Source organism: Dendrobates tinctorius, unplaced genomic scaffold (genome assembly GCF_039654945.1).
Source record: "Dendrobates tinctorius isolate UK_male_01 unplaced genomic scaffold, ASM3965494v1 ptg000144l, whole genome shotgun sequence".
Lineage (NCBI taxonomy): Eukaryota > Metazoa > Chordata > Amphibia > Anura > Dendrobatidae > Dendrobates > Dendrobates tinctorius.
The window spans coordinates 8,001,286-8,015,000 of record NW_027361811.1 but is presented as its reverse complement, the minus strand read 5'-3'; the positions used below and the strand labels follow the sequence as shown (position 1 = coordinate 8,015,000).

General features: G+C 42.2%; 1 protein-coding gene across 7 annotated transcripts in view; it reads right to left on the bottom strand.

Annotated features, from left to right (window-relative positions):
• Positions 1 to 13,715, bottom strand: part of AGTPBP1 (ATP/GTP binding carboxypeptidase 1) — a 261,694-nt gene that overhangs the window by 131,156 nt on the left and 116,823 nt on the right. For 6 of the 7 annotated variants that reach the window (XM_073546002.1, XM_073546003.1, XM_073546006.1 and 3 more), the window contains 3 exons: positions 12,980 to 13,126; positions 10,933 to 11,064; positions 9,123 to 9,216 (listed from right to left, as the gene is read on the bottom strand). In XM_073546002.1, the coding sequence (XP_073402103.1) occupies positions 9,123 to 9,216; positions 10,933 to 11,064; positions 12,980 to 13,126 (373 nt within the window). Of the gene's footprint in view, positions 1 to 1,022; positions 1,474 to 9,122; positions 9,217 to 10,932; positions 11,065 to 12,979; positions 13,127 to 13,715 lie in introns of those variants that run through there. The other variant, XM_073546007.1, reaches the window with a different exon arrangement.

Sequence of the window (13,715 nt, the reverse complement as noted above, 5' to 3'; positions counted from 1 at the left end):
CAAGACCGCCTAGCTCCTCTCCCTCCCGGGGGGGAAATCAGTGCATTCTGGAATTCTTCTAATATTGCAGAGAAGTGCAGGGAAGACTGCTTGGCAGTGCTGAGAAGCTTCCTTTTAAAGAGCTTGTAAGCGCTGCACACCTCACCTCCAACCACCTCTGATAAAACTGCAGCAATGGCCCGTCCCCTATGAAGGGCACTGTAAGATATAGCATTCACAATCCCTCCTTTCAACAAGTTACATGAATATAATATATCAATATAGATAATGTAACCTATACCAAATTGGCACCATGACTGGGTAATTACTAGTTAACATCGGATTTTTCTTTCGTTTAATCGAACATTGGAATAGTTCTGGTTTTCTTTCTTTACCACTACATGGTGAAGAACATTTTCTTACCACAAGGTGGAGCATGGATTCAGCATATAAAATACAAGATCTCTAGGTGCAAGTGATTCCAGTAGACAGGTACAGAGTTTACAGCAGGGTCTCAAACTCAGCTCGGTATATGAGACGCACATTCAAAAAATGTGAATTTGATCGGCTGCATTCTTTGCGGAACAAAATGACATTTTCAGCTATAGCACTTTTTTTTATATACAACTTAACAATTTTTGGCTTTTTTAAAGGCAATTTTTGTTTGGGTCGTTTATTTTAGTTTGTACATAAAATAGCATTTTTTAGTGGCAAATATTTCTCAATTGTTTTTTCATATTTTGAATTTATTTTTGCATTTTTCCCCACTTTTTTTGTCCTCCAATTGGCCCCAATCTTGTCCTATAATTAGCACCATATAGTAATTGTGTCCAACATCTTGTAGCCCCAAAACCTTATCCCCATCTTGTAACAATGATCCCCATCCTGGTCTCCATCTTGTGGCAATGACCCACATCCTGGTCCCCATCTTGTGGCAATGATCCCCATCCTGGTCCCCATCTTGTAGCATTGACATCCATCCTGGTTCCCATCTTGAAGCAATGCTGCAGTGTTTCACATACCCAAGAGACATAGTTACATACCGGTAACGGGATTTCTTAGAGCCCATGCCAGCACCACTGAGAGTTGAGGAGATCTGCCCTTCAAGGACAGGAAACCTACAGTTAAAAAGAGGGGTACCTCTCCATCGCATCAGTTGCTCTACAGAGCACAAGAGGAACTCCAAGTTATTATAATAAACATTTTAACCACAATATTTATAAGCAAACACCCTGTGACCTATACATAAATCACACACAAACGAGAGTGTGCTCACCAACACATGACAGGGGGGGGATAAGGATGCAGTCATGGGCTCTGAGAAATCCCATGACAGCACCACAGAGAGAATTGCAGAGAATAGTATCTTAGGGAGGGACTACAGCCTGTAGACCCTTCTCCCAAGGGTTAGATCAGAAGAAGAGGCTAGGTCCAGCCAAGTAAATCTGTTCAATGGAGACCTCCGACTTTTCCGCCCAGGAAGTTGCCACCCCTCTTGTACTATGAGCTCTCAATCCCTCCGGGGCAACATTCCTACTAGACGAATAGGCCAACGAGATCACATCCCTTTATCCACCTTACCAGTGTGCTTTTTGAGGCCTTAAGCCCTTTCCCAGGTCCCTGAAAACACACAGAGACCTATCGTTCCTACACCCCTGGGTGGACACTAGGTACTGAACTAGACATCTTCTTACGTCTAACATATGGAAATTTTCCTCTTGCATTCTTGGGGCTGGAGCAAAAAGAAGGGAGGACTATTTCTTGGGACCTATGGAAATGAGCGGTTACCTTGTGTAAGTAGGCAGGGTTGGGTTTCAGAATGACCCTCCCCTCTAAAATTTGAGTGAAGGGTGGCCTGCAGACAGGCCTGAATATCGCTCAACCTGCAGGCTGATCTCAATGCCACTAGAAGAACTGTCTTAAAAGACAGAATCTTAAGTGAAGTTGAATTTGAGGGCTCAAAAGGGGGACCCATTAGGGCTGATAATATCATATTTAAATCCCATGGTGGTAATTTCTGGCTAGCAATGGGCCTAGATCTTACAGAGGAATCATGATGGCATGTAGAGCCTGAGGGTTCCCTCTGGGATCTATGGAGCAAAAGGAGACTACTCTTTTGTGGTTATTGTTGGCAAAGAGATCTATGACTGGGAGACCCCGCAACTCTACTATCTGGTTGAAAATGGACAGTTATAGAACCCATTCGCCCTGTTTCAACTGAGTGCTGCTCAAGAAGTCTGCCTTGTAGTTTTCCACCCCCTGTAAATGGCGCGCAGTCAGAGAAAGAAAATTGCTTTCTGCCATCTGGAGAATCTGGGCTTATAACCATCAAGGGACTCGACCTGATTCCACACCCTAATGGTTCAGATAGGCCACCACTACCTGTTTGTCTGAAAATACTCGTACAAGCTGGCCCTGAAGGGAATCTAAGAACTCTATCAGAGCGTGACTGACTGCTAACAGTTCTTTCCTGTTCGAGGAAACCTATTTCTGATTTCCTTCCAGACTCACTGAGCAACTCTGTGGTTTAGACGAGCCCCCCAACCTATGGGTTTGCATCTGTGGTGACGACTCGAGTCACTGTGGTTACCCAAGGAACCCCTTTGGTTCAAATCTCCTATTTTTTTCCACCCACCCAGGGAATGAATAGTTTTTGAAGACAGTCATGTGTCCTTCTAACTGCCCCTTTAGGGAGACCTAATTTCTTAAGATGTCCCACTGAAGATCGCTGGTGTGTAATTGGGCCCACTGAACTGCTGGCATACAGGTCAGGGAACCTAACAGAGACATAGCTTTTCTCAATGCCATGGAAGGGTATTGTGATGCCCTCAACACCTGACCCACAATGTTCTCCCTTTTGTCTTCTGGTAGGTGACATTCCTGCTTTCGGGCTCGATCTTTGATTTTTTTTTTTTTTTTAAGCTTAAGACCCAACCTAAGTATACTAAAAAGGTCATAGCTCTCTCCAGTTAAGCTTTCCAGTGTTGGACAGAGTTGCCTATCACTAGGAAGTCATCCAGGTAAAGTACAATTAAGATGTCCTGTTCCCTTAGGTGTGCCATTACTTCCGCCACCAGCTTGGTTAATACTAGAAGGGCTCCCGCCAAGCTAAAAGGGAGGGCATTGCATTAAAAAATCTGACTTCCCCCTCCCCCCCATGGAGACTGCCACCCTGAGGAACTTCTGAGAGTCTTCGTGTATGGGAATGGGATAATATGCATCCCTCAGGTCCAGGACTGTCATAAAGCAATCTGAAAACAAGATTTTTACAGCTGACTTTATTGACTCCATCTTGAAAGATTGAGTCTTTAGTGATGTATAAAGTTTTTTCAAGTTTATTATTGTCCTGAAAGATCCATCTGGTTTCTTCACCAGAAACAATGGGGAGTAGAATCCTTCTGTCTTTTCCTGAAGGGGTATCTCCTGGACGACAGCTTTGTCCATTAGATTTAACACTTTGTGTTCCAAGGCCTGTTGTTCCTATGGAGAGGACCGTAGCCGAGTTACCACGGAGTTTGGGACTAGGAATGAGAGGAATTCTATCTTTAGGCCTGACTTTATTAGGTTCAGTATCCAGGTACTGCTAGAAATCTTTTCCCAGACCGGAAGGAAGAGGGATAATCTTCACCCACCTGGGAAAGACTATCACTAGGAGGGCTTCCTATCTTGAGAGGAACCCCCAAAGAGAAAAACTCTACTTTTCTTTTTCCCCTCTTCCCATCTGCTTTTCTCTCTTGGGTGTCTTCTACAAATTTTTTTTTTTTTCACTTCGAAAGGACTTCTTATATGTGGGAATGGACAGGTTGGGAAATCCCTTTTTCTTAACCCCTGCTTTTTCAAGAATGTCACCAACTGTTAATAATAATAATAATCATCTTTATTTATATAGCGCCAACATATTCCGCAGCGTTTTACAGTTTAACAGTTTCAAAACACAAGTCATAAGTAACAACGTTAACAATACAATAATTAAAGCAAAATAAGACGAAATAAGACGACCCTGCTCGTGAGAACTTACAATCTACAATGAGGTGAGGGAGATAAAAAGTACAGGTGTGTATTTACAATTGTGTATTTACAATGATGGTCCAGCCATCTTGAGGGAGTGAAGGATGGATGGAGATAGTGAATGGGCTACACACGCACACTTACACATAGAATGACTTTGATTAGTGAACGTGATAGGCCACTCTGAACAAATGTGTTTTGAGGGAGCGCCTAAAACTATGCAAATTGTGGTTAGTCCTAATTTCTTGGGGTAGAGCATTCTCCAGAGGATAGGAGCAGCACGGGAGAAGTCTTGGAGTCGGGAGTGGGAGGTACGGATTAGTGCAGAGGTTAGTCGAAAGTCGTTTGCAGAGCGCAGCGATCGGCTAGGCCGATAGACAGAAATGAGGGAGGAGATGTAGGGTGGTGCCACACTGTGGAGAGCTTTGTGGGTGAGAACAAGTACTTTGAATTGGATCCTATAATGAATGGGCAGCCAGAGTACTGACTGACGAAGAGCGGACATGTCCGAGTACCGATAAGCTAGATGGACGACCCTGGCCGCTGCATTAAGTATGGACTGGAGAGGGGATAGTCGAGTGACGGGGAGGCCAATTAATAGAGCGTTGCAGCAATCCAGGCGGGAGTGGATCAATGCTACAGTAAGGGTTTTTGTTGTTTCCATGGTGAGAAAAGGGCGGATTCTAGAGATGTTCTTTAGGTGTAAACGGCAAGAGCGGGCAAGAGATTGTATATGGGATGTGAAGGAGAGATTGGTGTCAAATATAACACCCAGACAGCGCGCCTGCTGCCGGGGTGTTATTGTGGTACCACCCACGAAGAGGGAAATGTCAGATTTAGGGAGGTTAGTAGACAGCGGGAGCAGAAGAAGTTCAGTTTTGGAGAGGTTGAGTTTCAGATAGAGAGTGGACATGATATTGGAGACTGAGGACAGTCACTGGCGTTCTGTAGTACAGCGGGGGTAAGGTCGGGGGAAGACGTATATAGTTGTGTGTCATCAGCATAAAGATGGTACTGAAAGCCAAATCTGCTATTCACCACAACTAACAGTAGCCGTGGGGGGTTCCTACGGTGCCCTAGACCCCTCGTCACAGCCGGAGAACTACATAAGCCTAAAGAAAGAAAGGGGAAATCTAAACTGCCCCAGAGCAGACCCCAAAGCAATAGACAGCCCCCAACATGTATTGTCGGTGAAAAACAGATGAAAACACAAACACAGACAGAAAGACAGGCTGAGCAAACGATGGGGCCCAACTAACTAGATAGGACAGGACAGAAAAGATGCTGGCTGCAATCAGTAAAAAACCCTACAAAAATGTCCCAACCGTCTGATAGGAAAAAAGGCCCTGAAGTTGCTAGACTTCAAAATCACTATATCAGCACTCAGGTATATTCTGAAAACAGAGCAGAGAGATCAACTGATCAGAGACAAAAATGGAATTCAGCCAGTCCCAACCAGGACTGGCTGAATACAAACACTAAGGAAACCAGACAAAATCTCATGGAATAATAGAAGGGCAAAAACTTAGCTTTTAGTAGACAGGAACTAAAACTGGATGCCAGAGTTCAGAGCAGAAAGGATCACCAGCAAACCCTGCAGGGCGTCGGCTGCCTTATATCCACTCAGAAATTCCAGATGTCCAATCACACTCCGCCTGTTCAGATAACAGGTTCTTTCCATCCCATTCAATTTCACTACCTCTCTTCACCAGCAGAGGGAGTTCATCAGACATCAAAGGTGAAGGGGAAAATGAACTCACAACACAGAACTATTGGTCTCAGATTCAGGGCACCTCCTGCTGGTCTTTTGCCTCTTGATACTACCCCCAGGAAAGAGATTTATAGGTGCTTTCGACCTCTGTCCTGATTACAGATCTTTACTCAGAGGTGAAATTTAGGGTCTCCTCATATAGCACCTGCTCTGTGCATGAATGGCAGTCTATTTTCCTATGTGACAGGTAAATCCTCATTACAAATTAGGCAACGCCTGTGCTTGGTCTTAGCCAAGCATTTTCCTCCCTAAATAAAAGAGAGAAAAAAGGGGGACCCCATTTACAAAGTGTAATTTCATGAAGATGCAGCTGCGTGTACCAGTTTAGAAGGAGGAATGGGATCCACTGATGGGCCTTTGGAGGCTGGAGATCTTTCCTGCTTTGTTGGGTAGAATGGCTGCTGGTATGTCCTCTCGACTGGGATGAAGGATCATCTCCTTCCTCTGTATCCTTGGCTGCTGCTGCTGCGGTGGTTTACTATTCTGCACATCCATTTCTACAGGGGACTGGCTATGTTGCAGGAAGCGTCTTACCATGCTCTCTTTTGAATGCAAGCAGCCTTGGCATGTCCCCTGTACTACTTCCGGTTTCCTCACTGGATGTTACCTCCGGTCATGTGAGCCGCTGGCCGTGTCATCAGTGAGCGACTCCAGCACGTCCCCGCGCATGCGCAGAGCACAATGCCCGCAAGCCAGCACCAGAGCATTTTGTGACGGCTGAGCTCCCTCCCAAACACCTTGAAAGGCCCCCGGCCCCAGCAGTGGAAGCTACAGGACACCACACCCGTCGTGGCAGGGGCATCCCCACTGCCTGTACCAGTCTGGTCAGGCCTGGATCCATCTTTAATCTTCTTTTATTCAAGTACGCCATAACTGAAAGGTTCCGCGTCAAGGACAGAGAGGGAGAGGTGCTGCCTTTTTAGCTGTAGGTTTCCGATCCTTGAAGGGTGGATCCCCTCTCTCCGTGGTGCTGTCATGGTAGAAGGAGAAACAAAGATCCTTCTCCTCTTCCCCCTGCACAGCACGGATGGACAATGGCAGCTACATCATATGCTGCCCAAATCGACACGCCGACGTCCGCTGCTAGCCTCTGCTTGTCTGGTATTGGTATTGCAGTGCAGAGAGCCGGTGTCTGCTCTGCAATAAATTTCAATTGAATGTACACCCAAGGAAGTACATTCAGCTGACATGAAGCGCTGGTTTTGGTGGCCCCTGAACCAATCTGCGGTCATCATGGGCAGCTAAGATGCCTGCCGCATGAAGCAGCCACAAGTGTTGCATGTGCCCTGCGGGCTGCGTGCTTGACACCTGGCTTACAGAAAGAAAATCCATGCAGAATCCATTAAAAATAAATAAATAAATGAGCGAGCGATAATGTGACATGTCTATAACTTTCAAAGCAAAACTAAAACCAGGATGTTTGTCAAAAAAAGGAAGGAACACTTGAGATGAACAATGACAAGGCAGTTTCACATGTACCATAAACATTCCAGGAATGGAGAAGTCATCTTGAGACAAACGAAAAATTGTTTCTTAATGCCAATGGACAAACTTGAAATCCGGCCTGAGAGAATAAGTGCATTGTTATTTTATGTGTAGTGAGATACAGTATATGGACTGAGTGGGGAGTTCAAAGGAGTTACTAATATTAGATATATTTACACATAAAACCAGGACAATGACATCTGAGTATATGGCATTTATTTTCTGCTGAGCTTTATCTTTTACTTAGGATCTATAGCAATGCATAGTAAGTCCACCTCACATTAGGAAAACCATGGAGAAACCATACTGTTTTCCTGGCACGTGCACATGTTGAGTATTTGCAGCAGAAATTTCTTCACCAAAACGCTGCAGTTTACAGTACCTGCAAAATTAATGAGATTCCTGATATCTCATGCACATGCTGCTTATTCTTCCTTTGCAGATTTCAATCGGTTTCATATTTGCAGCATGTCAATTCTGTCAACATTTTTCACCCATACTAATGAATGAGAAAAAAACTAAAATAAAATTGCATGCCTGTTTGTAACTACGGAGGAGCGGACCTGTCGATGTTCGGGTTCGTCGTGTTCAACCAAATGTTTGTCCAATGTTCAGTTCGGATACCAGAAACGGATTTACTGGAGAAGTCAGTGTTCGGAGTTCAGCACCGGACACAGCACATCTCTATTTGTAACCCATTCAAATGAATATGGAAAAAAACATAAAAAATGCACTCAGCAAATGCGTCAAAAAACACAAGAATTTTACGCAACATTTTCCTGTCAATAGGCCTTTTTGGTGGAGAAATTTCTGATGCAAATACTCAACGTGGTACACACCCTAATACTTTCATCTGTGTTGGCCTGCGGAATTTTCCGCAAAGAATCTGCATCTCTTCGCAGAAAACGCAGGCCAAAAGACATGCGGATTTCATGCGGAAATGATGCAGATTTCTTGCGGATTTGTTCCGGATTGTCATGCGCTTTTTGATGTGTGGATTTGCCTTACTCAATGTATAGTCAATGGGTGTAGAAACGCTGCGGATCTGCACAAAGAATTGACATGCTGCGGTACATAAAACGCTGCGAATCCACATGTGCACACCAATTCTCAAATTCCCATCGACTATCATTGGTACTGTACTACACTGCGGATTTGATGCAATTCCACATGTCGAAAAACGCTGCGGAAACTCATCAAAATCAGCAACGTGTGCACATAGCCTTAGAGAAGAAGACAGCGATCAGTTTCCAACAACAGCTCCTGTCCTCTTCTGGACCATGTGACCTCAAATCAGACTAGCCGCATCACAGGGGGGTTTAAGGCTGTGTGCCCACGTTGCGTTTTTTAAGCATTTTTGCGGCGCTTTTAGACGCGCGTTTCTGCCACGGAAACGCTTAAGAAAAGCATCCCATGGAAACATAATTGAATTCGCACATGTTGTGCTAATGGTGCGTTTTTTTCCGCTGCGGAAACGCTAAGCGGAAAAAAAACGCAGCATGTTCATTAGGAAAACGCATGCTAAAACGCTTAACAAAAGCGTAAAAAACGCTAACAAAAGCGCTCCATAAAACGCATGAAAAACGCTACGTGGGCACATAGCCTAAAAGTCGGATTCTCAATGTAAGCCAATGGCGGTTCATTTTGAATCTCAGACTATGGCCAGGGTCACACGACCATATGTTTTCTCATCCGAGAACATTAAGTCGAGATGCTAATCACACTCTGTTCATACGCAGATCAGAGTTTGATCGTACTGCATTCAGAAGTCATCCGAGTGCAGTCCGATGAGTTCCAAGCACTCATAGACTAGAATGATTGAGTGCGAGCTGAATATCGGATTGTCAGCACTGATATACTACACATATAAGGTACTTACTTCATCAGGCTGGTGTTCTTTTTACTGAATGGTCCTATTATTTTGAACAGAAGTTCTACAGCTCCATTTTTTCCCAAGTACACGGCATTTACAGCTGAAATAAAAAGCACAAATGCCTAAATGTATTGCAAAATCAGTTCAATGCATGTTAGTGGGGTCGCACCATCCATTCGAGAGGTCATCAGTATGACTAATGCACACAGCAGCCTATATGGCGGCACATGGCATACCACACAGATCTGTACTGCAGGGCTGCAGGAACTTTATGTGCCACAATAAATGCCGAGTCCATCATCACATTGATGGAGCAAATCAGCCACATACTCAGAAAATACATTTCAAGATCCATGGCGCAATTTTATTTTACCTCCATATAAAAAGGTACATTAAAGGTTTCCTGCACGTCCCTGACTTTATGCACAATGTGATAAATGTACACTCAGCGAGATTGACGTGCCAGAGATAACCCTTCAAAGGCCAGGGAATTTTTCATGTTTGTGCTTTCATTTTAACCTCCCCCTCTTCCAAGAGCCATAACTTTTTGGGCAATTCTTCCATAGTTTTTTTGGGTTTTGTTTTTACAGGAATGCAATATTTGACCTTGAAACATGATTATCCAGGTTAAGTCTATTATGGTGATAGCACATTTTCTGTAGATAAGATGCTTTCATTGCATTGAAAAAGCCATCACGTACCAAAATTGGGGTTAATTAAGTTTCACAATTGTGGTGATATCAAATTTAGATTTTTTTTTTTCCTTTATTTTTAATGGGGGAGATTTGAATTTTTATATTTAAAAATAACTTTTTTTAATTATTATATTTTACTTTATACTGCAAGACTCCTAAATGTAGGATAAGCAGTAGAGCTTCCCAGGCTGACCAAGATGACAGTGACAAGGGTCTTCAGAAGATCTCTGGCTGTCACAATAACCAGTCTATCCACTGCGATGGCGTCCTGCTAATGGGAGCTGGAGAGTGTTCCATGTAAATGCTGCTGTCAGAGATTGACAGCGGTGTTTAAATTGTTGTTAACAGCTGCAGCCAGAACTCAGGTTTGGCTGTTCGAGAGCATTGCAGGTTATGCACTATAGCCGGTATCTGCCACACGTGGAGAAATCTCTGCTCATGAGCCCTCTCCACACCCACGGAAGTTAATTCACATCTTAATGCAGGAAGCGGTGAAAAGGGTTTTATTGTCTAACGATACAGATGCATACCATAGGTCATCGGTATCAGATCTATGGGCATCCGATACCTGGCACTCCACAATATGTCGTTTGCTACTCCCAAAACCACCGGATGCATGCAATGTAGAGCTGGAAAACATGGCTCAAGTCATGGTGGAGCGACTGTTCTCAGCTCTTATTCCCTTATGAACTGCAGCTGAGAATGGCCACTGCTGATGTATGGAGGTGTGCTGTCTCTCCTCCATACATGGTTAACATGAGGCCATTTTTGGAGTGGCAAACAGCTGAACCCAGGTGGTGCCAGGGGTCCAATCTGACACTGATGATCTTTTATAACTCTTGAATACCCATTTAGCCATGACTTTGCAATACAGTTTTTGGCACAATGACCTGAACCGGTGAGACATGGGGAAGTCTCGTTTTGCCCACTGTGCCATGTGACAAAATATAGAATTGCAAAAGCATGGTAAATCACTGGAAAAAAATAATCCCTTGTGGCAGCTGTTCACGATCTTAAGTTTTTTGTCATAAATTAAAACTGCACAATACTGATCAATAACTCCTCCTTATAAATACATTTGTAGTGTGCTGATTTATCATCTCAGGGCTGCCGGTACTCACAGTTCATACAGTACACACGGAACACTTGAAGACATGGAAGCAACAACTTTGGACTTTGCAGATTTTGCTTGACGAGGTTGAGAGATATGCTTAGCGCTCCACTGACTCGTGCTTTGATTCCAAATTTTTTATCTACGAAGTTAAAAATAATCATTTCATCAACTCACAAAATCCTTATTTTTAGTTCTGTTTTTACTGTCATAAGGCTTTTATGTCTGTACACAAGTAACTGGATATTCTAAATCTTTTTTTCTACAAATATAGGCCACTAATACTAAAGACTCAGTTCTGAAAAACACTGTACATTCTGTAAAATTACAATTCTGGAGCATCTTTACTTCCACAACAGGAACGAGAACACTCAGGTGACAACTTATCCATACATTTCCAAGGTGAAAAACAGAAAAAAGGATTGTCGCAAAGTTTTAAGAAAAGAGGCTCCAGATTTTAGAGGCGCTAAATATGAATATACAGTTGCACATGGCAATCTTGGGCTTCAGTTTGTAAATCATTTTTGCCTATTAATACAGCCACAATGCTTCTTTCATTTTTAATGAGGCCTTGTTTTGTACTTGAACCATTTTCACAAATTGTGGTTGAAACACTGCGATTTTACAAAGAGCAAATCATAAGAAGACTGAAAATAGGCCATTCACAAAAACAAACTGAAAAATAAATCATTTTTGCCTATTAATACAGCCACAATGCTTCTTTCATTTTTAATGAGGCCTTGTTTTGTACTTGAACCATTTTCACAAATTGTGGTTGAAACACTGCGATTTTACAAAGAGCAAAACATAAGAAGACTGAAAATAGGCCATTCACAAAAACAAACTGAAAAATATCAAGATTTTTTGTTTGTTTTTTGTTGCCAGAAATAGCAATACAGAGACTGAAGAAGGCAAATGGAGCAAAATTTTTAATGGAACCCAATTTAAAAAAAAATTGCCTCAATTAAAAAAAATACAGCCTCTAATCTGCTATTTTCCTTTGCTCATATTTCCTATTCCGCTTATATCTGAATTAAAAATATATTAAAAAAATTTATACGCGTCTTCCTGGAAATCATCTGTTTCCTGCCTCACAATTCTTACTTAGTCTGGCTGTGAGACAGCCGGCTGCAGCAGGAGCCTCCCCCCACCTATTTACGATAAGAGACACAGATTGGTAAAGCACCCAACCCAGGATTTCTAGATATCTACAGAGCTTTCTCTGATATTATTTGTGTTAAAACCATTAAACTGATAAAAGTTTATTTTCTGATTCATTTTAAAATTTCTAAATTTAGTGTTCATTTAAAGGGATGATGTAACATTTATCAACATTATACATCCCCTGGGGGCTTTAATTAGGTCCAGGTTAGAACTATGATTGGAGTTATTCACAAATTGAAACAGACATGTGGGGAGTGTAGATTTTTCTAGAAAAGGGTCTATTCGTGCTTACAAAAAATTCCTAAATAATAGGGAATATGATAAAAAAGCAAAATAGGTTATATTCACCAGACAAATCCCTGGTGAATATAACTAACTCTGTGGACAATCACTTGACTCAGCCAAGATGGCAGCACCATCGACAGGGGTCGTATACCACGGAACGTTGTGGGTGCGGCCGTGTTTTGATTGGCCAGCATCAGAGGAGAAAAAGCAAACACCCACAGAGACGTTCTGTGTTATACGCCCAGTTGGATGAAAGGAATATAGCAATCTTTATTTAACTTTGGATGCAGAAAAAAAATGAGATAACTCACTGAGTTTTGTTAAAATATCCCATGAAATGTCCTTTTAAAGCCTGTACTGGTTTTACTTTTATGAATATAACAAGGATATGAAGGATTTACACAAACCGCAGAGGCAAGAACATTGCCATGTTACATTGTGTAATTCTAGCTTTATCAGCATACGGTAATATCATCCCTATAATGGCTTAAAATAACCAATGAATGAATAGAATTTGTAATCACGTAAAAACTTTCAACTAATGAACTTGATACAAGAATAATAATCCCTCCTGGAGCCAGTCATTATTTTATGCACTTCAGACTGACCTTTTGGTCCTATCTTTGCCAGCAAGCTGTGAAGAAGTACCATTAACTCTTCATTCGGAGAAGAGTCCTTACTAGCACTGAGCAACAATTGTAGCAATATCTGGGTCCCTCCTTTAGAAACGAGAACACTTATTCTCCTTCCCCCACCTGGAAGAAAAAACACATTGCATTGAACTCTCGCAATAGGTCCTTGCATTTTTGTACCCACATCAGCATACAATCCCCATTAAAGGCTTACCCCCGCAGGGACAAAATAAATATATATATATATATTAAATAAATATAAATTAAATGAGTACAATTAATATATATTTTATATATTTATTACATATAATTTAAATTTGTATTTTATATATATTTATTTTTGTGTATTTTTCCCCCTTCTTCCAAGCCATATGAGGGCTTGGGTTTTTTTTTACGGGATAAGTTATAATTCATTTTACCATATAATGTACTGAAAAATGGAGAAAAATTACAAGTGGTATGAAATGCCAAAAAAGAAGCAAATCCGCAATAGCATTTTAGGTTTTATTTTTATGTCGTTCATTGGGTTAATATATAGTCCAGGCACATTATAAAGTTTTTCTAGTACCATAGCGTCTTTTTTCGTCTTTCTGCACTTCTGTGCATACAGCATCACATAGTTGAGTGGGCGGTCCTATTCGATCTATTAAAACTACATTTCCCAGCACTCCGCTTCTTTTCAGTGCTGCAGGTCCCTCCCTCTGCTCTCCTG